The following is a 20,270-nucleotide window of genomic DNA, read 5'->3' as shown; positions in this document are numbered from 1 at the left end:
GACCACGTGAAAGACCAGGCTGCTTAGCTTAATCCCCTCATCATCCTTCGGCTTGCCCAACGTCCATCTTGAATTTTTCATGTCGACTTGTCGACTTTCGACGCGGCATACTTTTTGGGGCCTAACTTCAGCCAAATCGGAAGTCCCCTCAGCTCGCTTCTCATCACCAAACGAGGAGCCAAACAGTCGCCCCTTCACTCCAGTATCCCGTCGATCGGAGAACTCGAGTCGTACCACTCATATATTACATGACACGTCGTGATGTTTGAGGTGCGTTGGCTGACTGGCGATTACCACACGGCTTATTCTTCCTACAATGAGATTTGCATCTATAATGGTGTCTGTACTGACTGGCTCCAGCGTCGCGCCGCGGACCGTTACCGACTGCGGATGCACCGTGCCCGCACAGTCGCGCTAACCTCGGATGAGATTGTCGAAGTACGAGCAGCGCAGCGGACTTTCGAAGGCGCCTACATCCGTACAGCTTTATCCCAATTCTCTTTCGCCCTGGTAGTATTGAAGATCTTCACCAGCGAGTTCTATAGCACTGGAGCGCTTTTCGCCATCTACGGCACGGGCGTGCTTATCATCGGACTCTTCCGTCGCCAACAAGGCAACCGGCAATTCTTTTCCGAGATAGGGGAGGATGGCATTCGTCACAAGTTCAGAACTAGTGGAAATGCCGTGGTGGTGTTAACGGCCCTTAGCATTGCCGCCTACGCGACCCTTATCGCGCTGACCGTGAGGCTGGACAAGTAGGCGGTCACGCCTCGCCAAGACACTTTAGGCAGTATGTCTACAACCTACTGCGTACCTGCCAAGTACATGCAGGATGCGACGGGCTCATCCCAGGCTCCTCGTTTCCTGCTCCAAGTGCAGTCGAGAGACGTGGCACGCGGGTGTGCCGAGCCGACTTCCGCCAACATCAAGCCATATCGACGTTCCAGCGCAAAGTTGAGGGGTGGCCCGACAGGGATAAACTTGCAACACGAGTAAGACATTTCCTGCCCGGGTATGTGGGACCTGCGGTTCATGACGAGATGGAGCATTACCGCTTTCAGCCACCCGAACTGGCAGCCTCATTGTCTAGGATCATCATGTTGTCTATGATCGAACTATTGCCTGCAATGCGCTTAACTCGTTACGCGGTCCTCTATCTCGCTACGGGAGATGATTACCAGTCTAGTCCACTCCAAACTATGGTGGCGCTACTGACGATACGTGACAGTCCGAAGCGTGCTCGGGACGGCATGTCGAATCGTCGGATTGATTTGCAGTTCTCCTTCCAAGTTACAACATGTCCCAAAGGGTATCCTTTTTATACATTACCTTCTTGTATGGTTAATTTGTCTCTTCGTATTCAATTACTCAGGCTCATATTCATACTTCTGTTCACGACCTCTTCCGACTTCACCAGCCCCTATGTAGCCCTCCAATATATAAACTGCAGTATCCTCCGTATCCAACTCTCCCCTTCATAAAACTCCCATCATTTTAGATACGTGGCTTCTTAATAGCCGAGTCGATGAACTTGGTAATTCAAATAGCCAAAGTATCATATGCATTAAAAAGCTAATAATCACAAAAGCCTACTATCTCTGGAAAAAGATAACCTTGACTGTTGTAAATGTCTTGCTCATCGACATGACTTATATACTTCTATTGGCTTTCTGTGACACTAGGAAAGGACGAAATGATGCAGAATCTCCTAGATGCAGCAGTTGAAGCCACGCAGCAGTGTCAGAGCAATGGTACTGCACTGGCGTGTTAGCACAACGCATATGGCACACGATTACGGGCTGCACAACACCCTTAATGGCAAATTATCGCGGACATGCCACAGGATCTGTTAGTGAACAGAAGAGATTCTGGACTATATTATTAGAGAATTATTCAGTTACCAGTGGCAATATCCTCTTATTAAATCGAGCGAATTATAACAGCGCTCCATCACACTAATCCTCAGATGCTAGAGAGCCGATACGGACCGCAAGCTGCCATATACTCTGCAGCGAGTAGATAGTCCGTATAATACAACTACCAAAGCTCATCATTATCAAGGGATGTCCTTTCGATATCACGGGCCTCTGCATTAGATGGCCTGATATCAAAAAACGGAGATTTTCGACTACACTACCTGTGCTACAGGTATGTCCTGGAATGGAGACGATGTCTCTTCCCACAGTGAGGGACCCAAATGTCCCGTGGTTATTAGATACATTGCGAGAGTTTGGCCCAATTACTTGTGCCCTTATTGGTTCAACTTAAAGCGTCCTGGAAGACGCTAGTCTAGCGATTTGCAAAGCGATTTTTGGTTGCTTATAGAGTAGCTACAATGGCAATGGTATGCAACCAACTCAGTGCCCCATTATATGAGTATATATTACCTTGGAGGTTGAAGGAGACCGATGCGTGGACACGGGTTGATGCACTTGATCATCGGACTGGGCAGAAAGTGGCCGATATACAGAATCTAATTTAGATGTCCAACGAAGAGTCAACCGCAATCAGCCATAAGATACCGGGTGGTTTGTTGGTACCCTAATACTTACATCTAACATGATAGCAAAAATAATTCACGCTATCATCGGCATTCTGTTTTGTGCCAAATGGCAGAAACGCCATGGAGTCTCAGGAGATCAATTGTTATTCCCTTGCGAGATATATATTGGTCGAAGAAGAGTGTCTGGGGAGACGTCCAATAAGTGATGAGATAGGAGTGCAAGGAAGATTCAATCAGAATATGGGACAGGCTATGGGGGGCATGTTTCTGTCAGAAGGGCTTGATAAGTATCAAGTTCGGTGACTTCAAAATTTGTGTCTTGCATGAGGCCTACAGTCGAGTACCGGACTCATTGGTACGAAATATAGCCGGCTCTCTTCTTGCAGTTGGGGGAATTAAAGTTCCATGGGTTCCATTGCATAAGATAAGAGACATTCTGAGCAATAGAGAGGTTTACTTTAGACACTCGGTTGGCAAATCATCAGTGACATATGGATGTTTGGATATGACATATGGAATTTAATTATAGCAGCTCACAAGTCAATGTGGTATCAAATATATATACAAAATTAGTGGTTGAAGGTATAGCCAATGTATATACTACTTTTCGGCCAGCAATAGAAGAGAATACTCGTCATGTTTTGACCCTATTCATCCAGAACAAAGAGTGCTTAGTACTAGCCAGACTTGAAGCGAAGGGTTCTTGAAACGTAGCACTACTGTAACTCAACTTATTGTGAAAACATCCGGTTTCAGTGTAGAAAGGGAAGAGCAACAGCTCTTTGTTTGGATGCCTAGCGGATGCTGATGGCTGTCGCTTCGTTTAGCTGAATCGGGACAGGGAACTGCATGTCCTGCAGACATCCGGCTTGGATTTAAACCACAATCCATGACCAGATTGTGAGATAGATCGAACTACATTCTGGCAAATAAAATGCTGAGTCGGTCGATATCTCTGTCCACTACTTTTGCTCGCATCCGCACTGAAATGATTAGTTCTGAATTGATTGAACATGATAACTGGATGTATACGGAGAAAATACGAGGCCGAAACTAGCAAGACTGGGTAAGCTGCAACGGAGGTGATCGGATCTGTACAGTGCAGGACAATGTAGATGAAACTTGGAAGAATTGTTGACTCGCCTTGCTGGCACTAAGTAAGACATCTGACACCCTTACCTGGGCCAAGCATTCTAGATTTTCTCGGTGACTATCGGTACTAGTCTACTTATCTACAGACTTAGTGCGGAATTTAAAGGATTCACTTTAATGGTTGTTTTATTTGCTTTTAGCTCTAAGATCGACAGTGCAGAATGACTAGCGGACCTGGTTGGACATTCTACAGCTGCAGTAAACTTGATCCATAGTTAAAACCGGGTGTACCAGGTAGTGTTACTTTCTAAATATGTACTTTGGTACATAAGTCCACATATTGTCAGAAGTAGCAAGATAGAGTGGATATAATTTGACATCATGGGGTGGCCATGGATGTTGATCAATCCGCGGAAAAGCTCCACCGTTTGTCATGAACGAGTGGGCGGGAGTGACTTCATCAGCAACGGACGTGACCCTCTTATATGCCCGGTCGCAGTTGGAATCTCTTTGACCTCCAAGACCCTCCGTCAACCCTGATGATAAGAATCATCCAACCGAATTAGCCTTTCTCACCTCGTGCACAAAACCCTGGCCTATAACTTCACCTTTTAGTTTCAACTGCGCCCTGCAGTTTTGCCTTCGGAAGAGCCGGAATAAGGAGCTTTGCATTGCATGGTTCCGCCGCCCTGGAAGAGCGTTGCGTGCTGTGAACTTTAGCCCCCGTTCTGCGGGATTCTGCCAGCGTCTATCTAACCTAAGAAGACGCGGTGGTGCAGTTGCGACCGCGTGGTGGTATAAAAATTCACGAGCGCGACCGTAGGGTCTCTCTCTCTCTTCAGAAAGAAGTGGACTTGCTTGCATTCACGGAAAGAGCGAGCAGAGTGACGAGTTGTGTGCTGAACAAGTGAATTTGAAGTGACGTTTTGGTTGGGAGCGCGGATTTGACTCATCCCGCCCGCCTCAAAGCGCGACGACCAACACAACATCTTCCCCCTCACTCTTTTTTCTCCATCCTTCTCCAAATAACTAACAGTTACTACCCCTCGATCATCATCATCGCCTCCGTGAGTAAAAGACTGTGGTTGACCCGGTTTTGAGGTCGCTGCCAGCATTGGATCGGAGGTGATTCTCACTGTTGTCATCCTCTCATTGGCTCTCTCTCTCTCTCTCTATTCTGTTGTTCATTTATCGATTCATCTTTGCATCTCGGCTGCATCCCTGCGCCACTCGCGGGGATGTCTCAACACACCGATATTGCACGATCCGCCATCATGACGTGCGCGTCGGCCCCCGATCACCAACGTGCCGGTGCTCCAGGAAAACCAAATGGATCCGTTTCTCACTCGGGAACTGGGAAGGACGCTAATCTTATGCCTCCCCCCAAATCACTGGTCGGACGAGCGCTAGGCAACGAACTGCATTCCGATTCCCACAGGGGATCGCAGGTGCCCAAGGATGGTGTCGGGTTTGCCCTAACAGACACTCCGATTTCTACCGCACCCTCGTCTCCACCTTTGTATGTTCTCCCGCCTTTTCCTTGCTCCTGTTGGTCCGTTTCTTTTTCGTCTGCTGTCTAGATCTGTTTCGGGGCGTTTTGCTCTCGAATTCTAGATCGTGAAAGCCCGTTTTTCTTTTTTTAAGATTTTAGTTTATTATGTATTCCCCCCGGAATGATCGACGGCTGTCAATTCGGGTTATATTGGCCCGGCTGATGACCCGGTCTTCCCCGCGCGTTTGCTTCATACTTCCTTTTCTCCGAGTTCATCCTCTTATCTTGGTTCTGGGATTGGGCCATGTGTCTATCTTCCCGGGTGTCGTCTCATTATTTGTCGCAGCTGTTTCTGGACACTGTCAGGAACAGAGTTTGTGGCGTTGCAAGCTAACCAGCTATCCACTTTAGTACTGCCAATACTACTCCGTCGACCCCGGGTCGAATTCGTGCCACTACCCTCGATATTCCAGGTCTCACCAAGTCGAAGGTCTCTCCCGATGGACGTATTGCTCAACGTGATGTGGGCTCAAAGTTGGTTATTGTCATGGTCGGCCTCCCTGCTCGGGGCAAGAGTTATGTCACCAAGAAGCTGGCCCGTTACCTTAACTGGCTGCAGCACGATACCGAGATCTTCAACGTAGGAGAACGTCGTCGTGTGGCCGCCGGAAAGTCTCCAGCTACCGATGGACGGCGTCCGAGTCACAGAGCCAGTACCATTCATAGCGAGCTCGTTGATTCCGTGCGTCGGCTCAGTGTCAGCGTTGGCACCATGAATCAGCCGTCGAAGAAGAGTGACCTTAGGGCCGAAGCAGCTGCGAATGCCTCCGAGGTCGCTGTGACCTCGCCCCCTGAAGTTGAAGGCAACGTCCCGCCATTCGATGGCAGCCTCCCGCCTCCTGCGGTCCCTACCAAGATTCTGGTCAACGGAAAGGAAGAGGATCCTTCCGAGAGCACTATCGTCCCACCGATGAATGCGTCCCCGGCCGAACAGGATGCCATACGCGAGGCATCTCCCGAGCCCATCGACCAGTCAGCCAATTTCTTCGACCCTAAGAATCAGCTGGCCGTGAAGCTGCGAGAGCAGGTGGCTTTGGACACATTGGATGAACTTCTGGATTACATCCTCGATGAGGGCGGCAGTGTCGGCATTCTGGACGCCACCAACAGCACCATGGAGCGCCGCAAAGCCATCGTCGATCATATCCGCAATCGCGCTGGTCCCGAGCTCAACATCCTGTTCCTTGAAAGCAGCTGCGTGGATGCGGAATTGCTGGAAGCCAACATGCGTCTGAAGCTGTCGGGCCCCGATTACAAGGATCAGGACCCTGTCAAGGCCCTCGAAGACTTCAAACGACGTGTGGCGCTCTATGAGAAGTCCTATGTTCCTCTCGGCGAGTACGAAGAGAAGCACAGCATGGCGTACATCCAGATGATTGATGTTGGACGCAAGATCGTCTCGCATCAGACGCATGGCTTCCTTTCGTCGCAGGTCGTCTATTATTTGCTCAACTTTAACCTCTCCCCGCGTCAAATCTGGATTACCAGACACGGTGAAAGCAAGGACAACCAGCTGGGCCGCATTGGTGGTGACTCGGAATTGAGTGAGAATGGCCATCGCTATGCCAAGGCGCTGAACCGTTTCATCGACCATCAGAAGCAGCAGTGGGAGTTGGTTCAGAGACAGAAGGAAATGCTGCAGCGTTTGCCCCCTCGTGCTGGCGATAGCACTCCTCCCAACCCATCGTACATCCCCCGTGACCGGCCTCGCAACTTCTGTGTTTGGTCGTCGATGATGCAACGTTCCGTGCAAACCGTCGACTACTTCAATGAAGATGAGTATGATGTCAAGCAAATGAAGATGCTTGATGAGCTCTATGCTGGCCAGATGGAAGGGATGACTTACGATGAAATCCGCGAAAAGTTCCCTCAGGAGTACGCAGCGCGTCGGAAGGACAAGCTCTACTACCGCTACCCGGGCCCTGGAGGCGAAGGGTATCTGGATGTGATCAACCGGCTTCGCGCCGTGATCATTGAGGTGGAGCGGACGACCGACCATGTGCTGCTGGTCACTCACCGGTCGGTCGCCCGCGTCCTGCTGGCGTACTTCCGTGGCCTGAAGCGCGATGAGGTTGCTTCTTTGGATGTGCCTCTGGGGATGCTTTACATGTTGGAGCCTAAGCCGTACGGTGTTGAATTCAAGGCGTACCGTTACAATACCGATACGGACTGGTTTGACTACATTCCCGACTTTAAGTTGCAGCAGACTTCCCAGTACTAGACTCCGCTAGTTCTACTTGTACCGTGCCATGACACCATGGCTGTGGTCTAGCGACATCAGTGACATCTCTGCTCCCCTTACAGATGCCTTCTACGAGCAATGACTCTTGACGACGTTTCTTTCTCCAACTTTGCTTTTTCTCTTCTGCTTTTACTCGGTGTTATGGAGCCTTACGCTGGACTGGTTGCCAGCTGTTGCTTCCCCCATTCCCTTTCGCATACGTGTATTATCCCGGGAAGACGTCCAGTTGCGTATTCACTGGGTCTTGGCTTTAGCGCGCATTTGCTTACTCCGGCGCCGGAAGGGATGCCTTTGTCTCCTCTTTCTGAATTCATCCGGGGATATTACTTTTGCTCGCATTTGTCAACTCGGGCGTTTGGGGATTCTCTCTGGGGTTGCAAATTCTCCTCCCCACTGCAAAGACTTATGGTTGTGAATTATCGGAGGACTTATTAATGGGCAAAAGAATGGGCATGTCTTATCAGACTAGACTCCACTACGTTACACTTCTCTCTGCTTGTGTTACATATTTGCTGCCTCCATAGAGCAATGTAATTTGCATGGGATCAACAGTACCTGTAGATTTGCCTTATATACCCATTTAAGCATCGTAACCCCAGTTTTTAAGTACTCTTCTTCACCTGCTCAAACACCTCCAAAAAGGTCTCCGGCTCATCCGCCCCCTCTACAGCATACTGTCCCTGAACCATATAGTACGGCACGCCCGTCACCAACTGCCTTCTCGCCTTCTCCGCCTCCAAATCAACCTCCTTTCCTCCCTCCTCCCCATCCAACAACCTCTCAACCTCACTTCTCTCCAATCCTGCCCCCACCCCCGCCTGCACCAACACCTCTCGATCCGTCACATTCTTCTCCTCTTCAAAATACGCCCGGAACAACTCCTCCGCCACCCTCGTCTGCAACCCCCCAATCACATTCTCTTCTTCTTTCTTCTCTTCTACATTCTTCTTCTCCTTCTCCTTCTGCCCCGCATACCACATCAACCGATGCGAGTCCCGCGTATTCCCCGTCCTCCCACCAAAACTGAACTTGATTCCTTCGCTCTGGCCCACGGCACCCAGTCGATCGAAGATGGCAAGTGCGCGGTCAGCGCCGAACTTCGACTTGTAGTATTCGGTCTTGTCCAGGCCGGGGAAACTCGGCGAGTTCGGGTTCAGGTAGAAGGCGTGCCAGGTTAGGGTGAATGTGTCTGCCGGGTGGGTGGCTTTGTGGGTTGTGATGGCGCGTGTGAGGCGGCGGTAGCCGACGTAGCACCACTGTTTGAATTGATTTTATGTTAGTATTACTACTACCTATATGTTGGTATGGTGGGATGGACGGGGGAGTGATGGGAGGTTTGGGACTAGGGTAGGTACCGGGCAGACGGTGTCGGAGATGATTTGGATGTTGAAGTTGGTCATTGTGTATGTCCCACTATATGTTAATCGTGTATTGTAGTAGGTAGAGGAAGATGAATCGTGAAGAAAGATGTAGCTGTATAGTTAGCTGGTTAATAGGGATATTCGCAATGGATTTGTCAGCAGATTAGCAAATTGTGGGGGAGATTCAACCACATGGACTGCGATGGAAACAGTCATTGGTGATCTGCTTGTAGAGCCGAGTTCCGATCCATCTAATAGCAGATATATTAGGAGTATCGGGGCTGGTCTTCATCTGACCAGTTGAAAAGATCGCGTGGAGGAGTGCAGTTGAGTACTAGGTACTAGTGATGCTACGGCTGATCCTCCCTCTATTCTTCTCCCCATATGACATCATCTCACCGGTTTTATTGACAGATGAAATTCCACAGAAGATGGTTGGCAGACTGATGTATTCTCCTGTTAGGAGTCCAATGGGTGGAGTTTTTCATTTTTATTTTATTTTATTTTTTTTTTTTTTCCAATAAAGAGTCAAACAGAGTGTTTCGACTATATTATATCACGGTGAGGCGCTACTGCCACAGCATCCACCACCGGCGTTTTCACTCACGCCCACACCCCTGCCGCCTACCTCTTATGGTAAGGCTTGTACATAGTGTGGGCAGAAATGCTGCTACCGCCGTTCGGATAAGGAGGGTTGAAGTTATCAGATGGAGATAGCAAGCGGTAGGCTATCTGCCAGTATTTAGAACTAGGCCTTACCTTTTGAAGTAGGAGACAGGGTATGGCATGAACAAAGATCGGGTCGTGGATAACTGAGTTAGTTAGAGAATATCATTCAGTACTCTGTGGCTATTGCCTATGTAAGGGATATGTATATAACGCAAGGCATATAGAACCTAGGACTACGCCGCGACTAAAAACAAGCATGGTAAGAAGGATACCGCAAAGGCATCAAGTCTACCGCACCAATTTGCCCAGAAGCGTCTCACACAACGCCGTCAGAGTCCTAGCACCCACGATCTCAAGCGCGCTAACCTCGATCTCCAACTGCTGACGGACCCAGTTCCTCAACTCCACTGCGACCAGCGAGTCAACTCCGTAGTTGCTCAGCGGTCGAGTCGGGTCCAACGGTTCCCCGACACCCAAACTGCGCATGAGGACAGGATTCACCAGTCCCACGGCGGCAGCGAGCAAAATGGCATAGTCAGTGTCGCCCGATGAGGCCTTCTTTAGGAGCGCCAGCTTGGATTTAGCTTCGGCGTCGACGCCGCCGGCGGTCTTGGCTGTACTATGACCTGCCAGGGCGCTGAATCGGTGAACGGGCTCGAAGGGAGTCTCGCCGGGTACAATCGCTGTGACGAGTTGCCCGGTGTGGGATGGATTGAGACGGTGCGTCTGCTGGAGGATACTGATGCGCAGGATTTGATGCAGCAGGGCCTCGTGGATGGGGGTCCAGCCGCGATTTTCGAAGACACGATTGAGCATTGTACCTTGCTCGTCGTTGGCGAGATAGCCAACATCGTCGATGGGACCGAGATTGATCGAGCAGGCTGGAAGGCCCTGCTGCAGGCGGTACGCGGCGAAGGAGTCGAGGAAGGTGTTGCCCGCCGCATAGTTCGCTTGTCCGAGCTGTCCTACTAAGCCACTCACGCTGGAGAGGAGGGTAAAGAAATCCAATGAGGTCGATAGCTCGAGCGACGCGTGATGCAGGTTCCAAGTTCCGGCAACCTTGGGTGTGATAGGTTGTCGAAACTCGTCAGGCGTCATATTCGAAAACATGCTGTCGCGGAGGACCATTGCGCCTTGAATCACGCCGATGACGGGCAACGAGGCGGTGGTAAAGGCACGGCGGACGTCCTCAAGGGATGTGATATCCCCTGTTACCTGATCTACATGGCATCCCAGGCACTGGCAGTCGTAGATGATCTTCTGCGATCGCGGGTCCTCGTACCCACTGCGACAGATGACCACCAGATTCTTCGCTCCATGCCGCGCCAGGTAAACTGCAATGCTTCCACAAAGGCCCTTGAGTCCACCGGCAATGAGGTATGAGCCGTCTGGGCGCAGGCGGAAGACAGGTCCTGCTGGCCGAAAGGGTAGGGGCACGGACTTGCTCTGCTCGAAGGAGAGAACTACTTTGCCGATGTGCTTTCCTCGCTGCATGTACCTGAATGCGTCCACAGTCTCGGTAAAGGGGAAGGTCGCGCCGATGTACAGTGGTCTAATATGGCGTTGCCTCACGAGGTCCATGATGTAGACTCCCGTTTGATAGGTGGTCTCATCACTGATGCTCTTTCGCGAGAGATCCAGGGCACGGTAAGAGCAGTTGCGGTCAAAGGGCTCCATGGAGAGACTGTTTCGATCGAGCATGTCCTTCTTTCCGATTTCAACGAGAGTGCCGTTCTCGGCGATACATCTCCAGCTCTCGTGCAACATGTCTCCGGTCAGGGAGTTGAGACAGACATCGACCCCTCGGCCTTTGGTCGCCCGCATCAGTTCTTTCGCGAAGGCCGTGCTGCGAGAGGAGAACATGCGGTCTCGCCGCACTCCGTAATTCTCAGCTAAGAAGTCCCGTTTCGCGTCCGTGCCTACTGTTACGAAGATCTCTGCCCCGAGATAGTGACAGAGCTCGATGGCAGCCAGGCCGACTCCACCCGATGCGGAATGGATCAGGACAGACTGCCCCTTTTGAAGGTTGGCCAACGTGACGAGGCCGTAGACTGCTGTGTGCACTGCAATCCCAAGGGTTGTACCAGCTTCGAACGAGATCCATTCGGGCAACGGGTGAACAGCATGCCAGCGGTTTCTCACCCTATTGGCAAAACAGCCTCCGTCTCGTCGGACCATGAGCACTCGGTCTCCGGGTTTGACAGTGGACACAGCGTCTCCAATGGCTGTGACGACTCCAGTACACTCTAAGCCAAACAGGTGCTCATTGGCCGGCACGAATCCCATTGCGTTGGCCAGGTCCTTGAAATTCATCCCTGCGGCGTGGACCTCGACCTCGACCTCGTCGTCTGCGAGCTTCGGCAGATCGGGGATCTCCTTATATATGAGTGTATCCAATGTACCAGGTCGTTCACTGACCAATCGAATGAGGGAATTGTGATCGTGGATGATGTCCTCGCGAATAGGTAGTCCCCCTCCTGCTTCTCCGTCTTCACTTTCCTTCTGGGCCTGATTGAGCACAGCATCTGCGACCACTCTACTGACATGGTACATCCCATCCCGCTCCACGAACTCACTATCAGCATCCTGGAGGTTAGCGACAGATGTGATATGGCGAAGAGCCGTATCAATCGCCTCCAAGCTGCCGGAACTGGTTGGAGATTCGACATCCAGACACAAGAGCAGGTTGGAAGAATATTCTGCCCGAAGTGAGCGTGCAGCCCCAAACATGAGGCCTTGCTCTGGATGGGTAACTTGCATCTGAGATCTATATACTCTTAGAAACTCTGCAAAGGAGGGTCAGATCAACATGGTCTCGAGACTTACCCCCTAGTGACCCACACCACACGGCATTGCTTCTCTAGCAGACCTCGTAGTGCGGTGAACTGCTCATCTGATAGGGCGGAGAGAATCGGGTGTTCCATCTCTTCTATCAGCACGACCGTGCTATCCGGGAGGACTTCTTCGAATGGTAGACTGTGCTGCGATACGGTCCATCCCTTCTTTTCAAGAACATCTTGAACCGCGTTTGTGGAGGGGACCGGACTGCCAAAATGAAGCAAGTGCACCTTTGTACTCTGTCTGTTCTGAAAGTCCGTCTCTAGGTCTTTCTCCCTCAGTCTTCCAACATAGAGCAGATTGAGGACGCCACTCCTGGAGGTCTGGATAATATTAACAGTGTCGAGACCAGTTGAGCTGGAAGAGTCACCTGGTAGTACCCCTAGTCAGCTTTTTTCGACTGCCATATACTTTCTAGGCCGTTGTGAAAAATACATACCATTCAGAAATGGGAGCCCTACTACCCTCACCACAACCAAATATCCATTCACTGTCACGATATCTCGTGCCTGCCGGATGATTTGCTCAACTTCATGCGCCCCTTCATCGACCTTCAAGATAATAAAGTCGTACTTCCCATCGGTATCATCAAAAAGTCCATGATCTGCATCCACCACCTGCACAGCAACACGCGGTTCCGCCGCGTATTTCTCATGGGCCACCAGCCCAGCTTGCTGGGATGGCGCCAAGTAGCGATAGTTACACCCCTGGACAATTGGACCCACCCTGGATCGGATATGGTCGAGGTACAGGGACTCGCCAGCTGCTGGGCCGTCGCGCGCCGCCACCTCCAGCACTTTGGCCGATGGGCGTTTGTGGGCTATCAGTGACAGCAGCTTGGCCATCTGCGTCAAGGCTGCCGCGGCGGCATCTCCATTGCCCTCGTCATTGCCGTTTTGTGATGGCAACGCTCGCTGTAGTATATATGCCATCTGGGTGGAAGTGAGGAAGTCAATGTCTGGGTTCCAAACGACCTCCGTGAACGCATGAGGACGGTCAACACTCGCATTTATTGCGTGATATCGCAGTCCCTCGAGGTGGAAGACGAGCTCATTGCTTCCCTGAGCGATTGTTCTGATATCACTGACATAACGTTTATTGTCATCTGGACGCCCAACACCACTCCATACGGCCTCCGAGGCTACAATCGCTTCATCGCCAGATGCAACCGTGTGCGGGAATATCACGAGATCATCAATGAGTGCAGGAGGCATGAGGGTGTTAATGGCAGAATGATGACCACGGTTAAGGGCGACAGTAGCAATCTGTAAGCAGCCGTCGATTGCGGCGGGATGCATTGCATATTGGCTCTGCGGGTAACGAGATTCGGGTGCTTGCAGTCGTACCAGCGCCCGGCACTGACGCGAGTCCGCCTTGGCCTCAACTTGCTGGCAGGGCTGGAAGGCAGGGCCGAAGTGGTAGCCAACCCGACGCATGGCCTTGTACCATACGGCGCCTGGGACCGGGTGTTGCAAAGGTGCAATATCTGACGCATTGGCAAGTGGTCGAGGAAGACTTTGATTAGCAACGCCTACAAGGCCTCGGCAGTGTTCTTCAATTGAGCCATCCTTCGTGATCGTGCTGACCGTAAACTCGTGCCAGGACTCCTTAGTGCTGGAGCACGGTTGCAACGACAATAGGATCTTGGTACCGGCTTTTGTGTCCAATGTGAGCATTCGGGGGAATGTCACGTTGCGCAGTTTGAAAGGGAGTTCAGAGATGGAAGTCCCCTCGGGGATCTGCCCCGTCGCATACGTCTTCTGGTAGATGGCTTCGATGGCCATAGCAATGTAGCCCGCCGCGGGGAAGATGACGCTGTCTCCGAGAAGATGGTCGCGCAGCCAAGTGATGTCGCTTAGCCGCAACACATTCTTCCATGTTGGATTAGTCCATGGGCTGCCGAGGATTTTGCTGCCAAGGAGGTCATGATAGGGGAACTTGCGGAAGCGCCAGTCTTGACTGGATTCACTCTCGTGCCAGTATTTCACGGAGTGGTTCCACTGGTAGTTGGGCAGGTCCGACACAAACACAGGGTGAGCTTCGCCTCCATCATCGTTGAATGCTGTCAGGGATATGGGGTAGCCCATGGTGAATAGCGTCCCTGCTGCATGTAGCAAGGTTGAGATCGCGTTAGGGCCGCGCTTCCAGGCCGAGACATACTTAACTGATGAGGAGGCGGCGTTTTTGGTCTGGTTTATTGGTCCGGATAGTGCGTCACTTGGCCCAATTTCGAAAAGGCAATCCACAGCCTCTGGTCCCGTTACCAGCTCATGTGCCGCCTGGCTAAAGAGCACAGGCGAAACCATATTGGCGACCCAGTAGGCAGGCCCGGGTGGGGTTTCGAGTGCCTTGCCGGTGGTCGACGACACCATTAGTGATTGCCTCTGGTTCTTACTATGCTTTGGCCACTCGACATGTTGCCTCAGCAGATCCTCATATCGCCCAGCGACGGACTTCATATGGTGGGAATGATATGCTGCATCCACACGAAGTAGTCGTGCAAAGTACCCATCATTCTTGACACGTTCTTCAATGGGAACAAGTTCCGATTTGATGCCTGAGAGGGTGACGCTCTGCGGGCTGTTGATGCAGGCAATTTCAATAGTAGAGCCCTCCAAGTATGGTAAGACCTGATCAGGTCCAAGACCGACAGCCATCATCCCGACAGGTGCCTGGTAGACAGCTTCGGATGTAGCTTTACCCCGATAATACGCTATCAAGATAGCCTGCTCAGGGGTGATGTAGCCTGCCGCGACAGCTGCGGCAATTTCCCCGGATGAATGCCCGATGACCGCTTGAGGCACCACACCCGAAGCCTGAAATAGAGCTAGCAGTGCCAGTTGAAGCGCCGTGACAAGCGGCTGAGATAGTTCCGGACGTTGTACCTGGGCACCGTCGGCCGTCAACTCTTTGTAGAGCGACCAGGATGGCGGATCATGGGCGTCTTGTAGTATTCTGTCCAAGTGCTGGATCGTATGTGCGGCTAGAGGGAATGTTTCAACGAGCCCTCTCCCCATTGTTGGCCATTGGGCGCCCTGTCCTGTAAAGACGAACCCAACCTTGGGCTCCTGCTCGGATATATGGCCTTGATTTAGAGTGGCAAGGTCTAAAGTGGTGCTACTCGTGATTGTAAAGGATCGGTGATAGTGGCGAGATCTTCGTTCGCTCAAAGTATATGCAAGATCACGAAGAGAGACTTTGACAGCCGGATCGGACAGGTGACGATCCAATGCAGCGGCTTGGGCGTCCAGCGCCTTTTCATCGTTTGCGGAGAAGACTAGGAGATAAGGTCGTGTCGCTGATTCCTCCGCAAATAGATCATCTGTCTCCTCGTTTACATAAGAAGAGACATGATGGTGACCGAGGTCCCTAGCCTCGTCGACGATGACATGGGCATTCGAACCACCATACCCAAACGAGTTGATGCTGGCTCTCCGAAAGGGAACCTCTGGCCAGGTAGTGGGCGTCCGCGAAGTATACAACCGCAATGCTGCGAAATCAATCTTCGGGCTAGGATCAATAAATGTCGGGTTCCCAGGAATGACTCCGTGCTCCAGGCTGAGTACAGTCTTCAGCAGCCCGGATAGACCGGCCGCCGGCTCCGAGTGACCAATATTACTTTTCACGGAGCCAATTCGCAAGGGGCGATCGGGTGCTTGGAACGGCGTGAAGACGGTGGCAACCCCGTTCGCCTCTAGAGAATCACCCGCTCTTGTCCCAGTGCCGTGGAATTCAACGTAGCTCGTCAGCGAGAGGTCAGCTATGCCAGCATTCCTATAAGCCTGTCGTATAGCAGCCGATTGTGCTTCGGGGTTGGGGCTCGCGATGCCAGCTGTCCAGCCATCGCTGTTGGTAGCAGTTCCACGAATGATGGCGCGAATAGGATCTTTCTCCTTAATAGCATCACTCAGACGCTTTAAATACACCATGTTAACTGCCTCGGCCTTGATGTATCCGTCTGCTTTGGAGTCGAACGTGTGGCAACGCCCGGATAACGACGCGGCGCCATTCGCCCCCATGTAATGATCCATGACATGCTCGGGGCTGCAGTATAGATTGGCGCCTGCAACAATCGCCGAGTCTATCTCCTTGGACTGAAGATATCTCATAGCGAGGTCAATTCCGATAAGAGCCCCGGAGCAGGCAGTGTCGATTGTCATACTAGCGGGTACTTTTAGTAGCGGCCTACATAGTTGCAGATGTTTGGAAAGCAATCAACGCACCTTGGTCCTTTGATATTGAGGAAGTGACTGAGACGGTTGCTGAGCATGGCTCTACCAACCCCAACAACAGTGGCCGATGCACGGTTCTCCGGGTCTCGCGCCTGCATGTCGCCATAATCACTGGCGAACGAGCTAACAAAGCAGCCAACCGACGCCCCATCGAGTTGTTCCAGGGTGACGCCTGCGTTTTCGAGGCCCTCATAGACAACCTCTAGCAATTGACGCTGCTGCGGATCCATAGAGGTTGCCTCTATTCCGGAAAGGTGAAAGAACTGGGCATCGATATCGCGGGGGTCAACATCCTGTAGGAACATTCCACCTGGGGAAGCCATAGTCTGCGGCTTTAGTGAACCATCGTAATGGGTGTTCAGGGAGTACCGAGTGCCTGGGGGCGTGTTGATCGCAATTCGCCCCTGCTCGAGGAACTTCCAGAAGGCTCGCGGGGTGTGACATGTGTCCGGTAGCCTGCAGGCCATGCTAACCACAGCCACAGGCTCTTGGATGTAGGGACTGCTGCTGTTGGGAAACTCCACGTGAGGATCCTGGCTCGGAGCGTGGTTTGTGCCACTGACTCCATTGAGTTTGGGATGTTCATTCATGTTACCGTTCATGTTACCGTTTGTGAAGTCGGACTTTTTGCCAACTGTACTGCAGACCAGAATAAATAGTAGAAGTTGGATAGAGTCATAATACCAGTATTACCCTCGCTACATATAGTGGAACTCGGCCATGCCATCTCGAAGCTCTCCCTGGCCATTGTTGGCATCCATGTAATAGCCAACGTTCCATCTCTCTACACTAGGACGTCCTATCAGGTGGGCGCAAACCCCAACGCATTCTGAACTGTGAGTGATCAAGGTAGCGCATCCTATGGCATAATGCTCTCCTGTTTCAAAGTCCGAGCTATAATAACAGATATAGATTATCCTGGCCTCCCCCGCAATAATGGGGGCCAGACAAGGGGTATAGCCTGATGAGAGCAAGCCACATGTATGGAAATCAATCCGTATTGATTGCACTACTTCCAGAGTAGATCATGGAGCCAGACGAAGGTACGGAGAATGTACCGAAAGTGTAAGGGCTAGCGCAAGTGCTGTAAGACTAATCCACTGGTATTTTTTTTCAATCAGATGACGTGTCCCCCAGCTGATGGTATACGGAAACTTGATTCCATGCTGATCCTGCTCAATCTCATCTAAGATGTTGATAAAAGAAACCTCCCACCAAAGAACTGGCTTCCTACTACCGTGATAACTGCCACCGGATACGGGAGTTATAAAGGATAGATTCGAAGCTTCACTCTGTAGATGCACAGAGCCTCTATCATAATTATAAGAATACAACTCAATTAACTGTTACTTCGTATAGATATAATCGGACTTTGGGACACATATTTTTCCGTCGCCTGGCTGACTAGACGCGATATCAATTGTTTTTGGTCTAGCGGTTAGTGCTTCGACATTGAATCATATGATGAGTTATACTACGCGTAGATAACATCAGCACTAGTACTGATTGATAACTAACCAGTCAACTATTCGCTACATTTTTGTGTTTCATATCGATCTTGCCAAGGGCCTTGTTCCCCAGACAGCCCTACCCATGTGGCAACCCCCGGTCCCGTGCCATTCCTAGTATGCACGCATCTCGATCAGGAAACCATTGCTGATTGCAGATTGCAACAAGCAGGAATAAACCAGGCACCAGTGCTCCAACATATTATCGTGATTAGTAGTGAATGCTAGATACCTATCTTAGGATGGATATCTTAAATCTTCTACTCCTCTCGTATCAATATACTATTATAATGTCTGCTGTATTGTACCTCAACCTACTAGAGCTTCAGGACTTATCATAAATAATTACAATACCAAGTTGACCAACTCCGATGTCTGAATATCTTGCATAGAGTCATGTAATCCCCGACGGTACAAATTATCATATTGTTCTCAAAAGCTCCGACATGGAGTAGCCATGAGCACGCGAGCCACACGCTGCTGAGGAGTTTCAGGACAGTCTACTAGTATGTAATAGGCCAATAGCAATAGCTACATGCAGCAAGACCTTGTTTACACTAATTGATGTGCTCAGCACTAATTCTCGGCGCTAGCTAAACCCCACGCATGGCGTGCCATGAGGGTTAACTTGCTGATATAAGATAAGATTCCACCTAAAGATCCGATGGCTTCGGGTGGCTTCAGGTGGGGGTTTGTAAGAAGGCAATCACCAACAAGACACGCTAAGTCGTATACTAGTATAGTATGACCTGAGTCAACCAAGCGTCGGACCTTGCGTCCCACCTATCACACCCCTGGTTCCAACACTTGCAACAAGGACTCTGCTTACGTGTATGTCAGGAAGCAATTCAACTTAATCCAGAAATGGCATTTACTCTTGTGACCGGCCGGTCCAGTCCATGCTGACGACACTCGAAGGAATGGTGGCGCCCGCAAGCTGAGAATTGAAACTTACAGTACGAACAATTGCAACTAGTAACCGAATATGCAAATACCTCTTGCCCCAGCTGAGCCCCAGAGCCTCTCACAGACAGCTTCTCCAGGTCTATAGAGAGCAGTGAGAGAAAAATTGTTGTCCATCTCGCTCCTCTCCGTTCTACCACGTATAGCCTCTCACAAGATGCCTTCCCACCAAAACATCGAGTTTCGCACCCTCGACAACACAATCCTTCGAGGATGTCTTTTCCCTGCTGACGAGCGAGGACCAGGAATCATCATGACTCCCGGCGTACGTACGATCAACAACTCCCCGCTTCCCCCCAATTGACTCAATTCAATCTAATGGAATAACCAAGTTCAACGCAACCAAAGAGATGCTCGGCCTCCCAACAACAGCAGCATCATTTCAACGCGCCGGCATCACAGCCCTAATCTACGACCCTCGTGGCGTCGGTCTCAGCGACGGCAGCCCCCGCAACGACATCAACCCCTTCCAATGCGTCGACGACCTCTCCGACGCTCTCACCTTCCTCCTCTCCCACCCAACCATCGACCGATCCCAAGGTGTAGGCCTCTGGGGCATGTCACTCGGCGCGAGCATTGCTCTCGTGAGTTCGGCCCTGGACCCACGCGCACGCTTCACCGTCGCAGTATGCCCCGTCGTCGGCGCCACGCAGAACCTGCCAAAACTCTCTGCCGTACTCGCCAAAGCCGCGCAGGACCGCGAGTCCCGCCTCAAAGGCAACGATCCATTCTACGTCCCCATGCTCACGAAAACGGGTGAGAACCCAGCCGGGTTTAACTTGGGTTTTGAGCGCGAGGTCGCCATCAGGCTGCTCAATACGCAAGACGTAAATGACCCGCTCAGGGCTGAGCTGGCGCCTAACCACGTTAACCGCACGACTGTGGGAACGTATCGGAATATGCTGCTTTGGGAGCCAAGCCATATGTGGAAGTATCTCAAGAGCCCTGTGCTTTTTGTTCTGGCTGAACAGGATGCAGTTGTAGGCACGGAGACGCAGAAGAGGCATTTTGAAACTTTGATGTCGGCGGATAAAGAATTGTATGTACAGCAGGGCGCGGTTCACATGGATATTCTGGAGGGGGCGCATCAGGGGAATGTCAATCAGGTGCAGACCGAGTGGGTGCAGCGCCTTTTGAATATGGAAGGGAAGAAGTGATCTTGATAATCAAGGTTTTTATTCTTTTATATATCGACGCCAGGGAGAAGTCTGTGATATATAGGATGCCTACCTCAACTCGGAAACCGCGACATATTCTAGTTAAGATAATAGAAGCAGAATCTATCACAAATGCTTTTCCAACGTTCCACA

General features: G+C 51.2%; 5 protein-coding genes across 5 annotated transcripts; 3 read left to right on the top strand and 2 right to left on the bottom strand.

Annotated features, from left to right (window-relative positions):
* Window positions 1-261: 261 nt before the first annotated feature.
* AKAW2_11315A (uncharacterized protein) lies at window positions 262-759 on the top strand (the record flags this gene model as incomplete). The annotated part of the gene is made up of 2 exons (XM_041683786.1): window positions 262-270; window positions 361-759. 2 exons carry the CDS (start codon window positions 262-264, stop codon window positions 757-759), a joined length of 408 nt encoding a protein of 135 aa, XP_041538035.1.
* A 4,074-nt stretch (window positions 760-4,833) lies between these two features.
* On the top strand, window positions 4,834-7,368 carry AKAW2_11314A (6-phosphofructo-2-kinase PFK26; the record flags this gene model as incomplete). Its single annotated transcript, XM_041683785.1, has 2 exons — window positions 4,834-5,114; window positions 5,499-7,368. 2 exons carry the CDS (start codon window positions 4,834-4,836, stop codon window positions 7,366-7,368), a joined length of 2,151 nt encoding a protein of 716 aa, XP_041538034.1.
* Window positions 7,369-7,991: 623 nt separating this feature from the next.
* AKAW2_11313S (DsbA family oxidoreductase) lies at window positions 7,992-8,789 on the bottom strand (the record flags this gene model as incomplete). Its single annotated transcript, XM_041683784.1, has 2 exons — window positions 7,992-8,645; window positions 8,745-8,789. The coding sequence occupies 2 exons, from the start codon at window positions 8,787-8,789 to the stop codon at window positions 7,992-7,994; spliced, it is 699 nt and encodes a 232-aa protein (XP_041538033.1).
* Window positions 8,790-9,707: 918 nt separating this feature from the next.
* Window positions 9,708-17,091, bottom strand: fma-PKS (polyketide synthase fmaB; the record flags this gene model as incomplete). The annotated part of the gene is made up of 4 exons (XM_041683783.1): window positions 9,708-12,186; window positions 12,246-12,627; window positions 12,697-16,418; window positions 16,481-17,091. The coding sequence occupies 4 exons, from the start codon at window positions 17,089-17,091 to the stop codon at window positions 9,708-9,710; spliced, it is 7,194 nt and encodes a 2,397-aa protein (XP_041538032.1).
* Window positions 17,092-19,117: 2,026 nt separating this feature from the next.
* fma-AT (acetyltransferase fmaC) lies at window positions 19,118-20,117 on the top strand (the record flags this gene model as incomplete). The annotated part of the gene is made up of 2 exons (XM_041683782.1): window positions 19,118-19,225; window positions 19,293-20,117. The coding sequence occupies 2 exons, from the start codon at window positions 19,118-19,120 to the stop codon at window positions 20,115-20,117; spliced, it is 933 nt and encodes a 310-aa protein (XP_041538031.1).
* Between the last annotated feature and the right edge of the window lie 153 nt (window positions 20,118-20,270).

Source organism: Aspergillus luchuensis, chromosome 1, assembly GCF_016861625.1.
Source record: "Aspergillus luchuensis IFO 4308 DNA, chromosome 1, nearly complete sequence".
Taxonomy (NCBI): Eukaryota; Fungi; Ascomycota; class Eurotiomycetes; order Eurotiales; family Aspergillaceae; genus Aspergillus; species Aspergillus luchuensis.
This window is presented reverse-complemented; position numbering and strand designations above follow the sequence as displayed.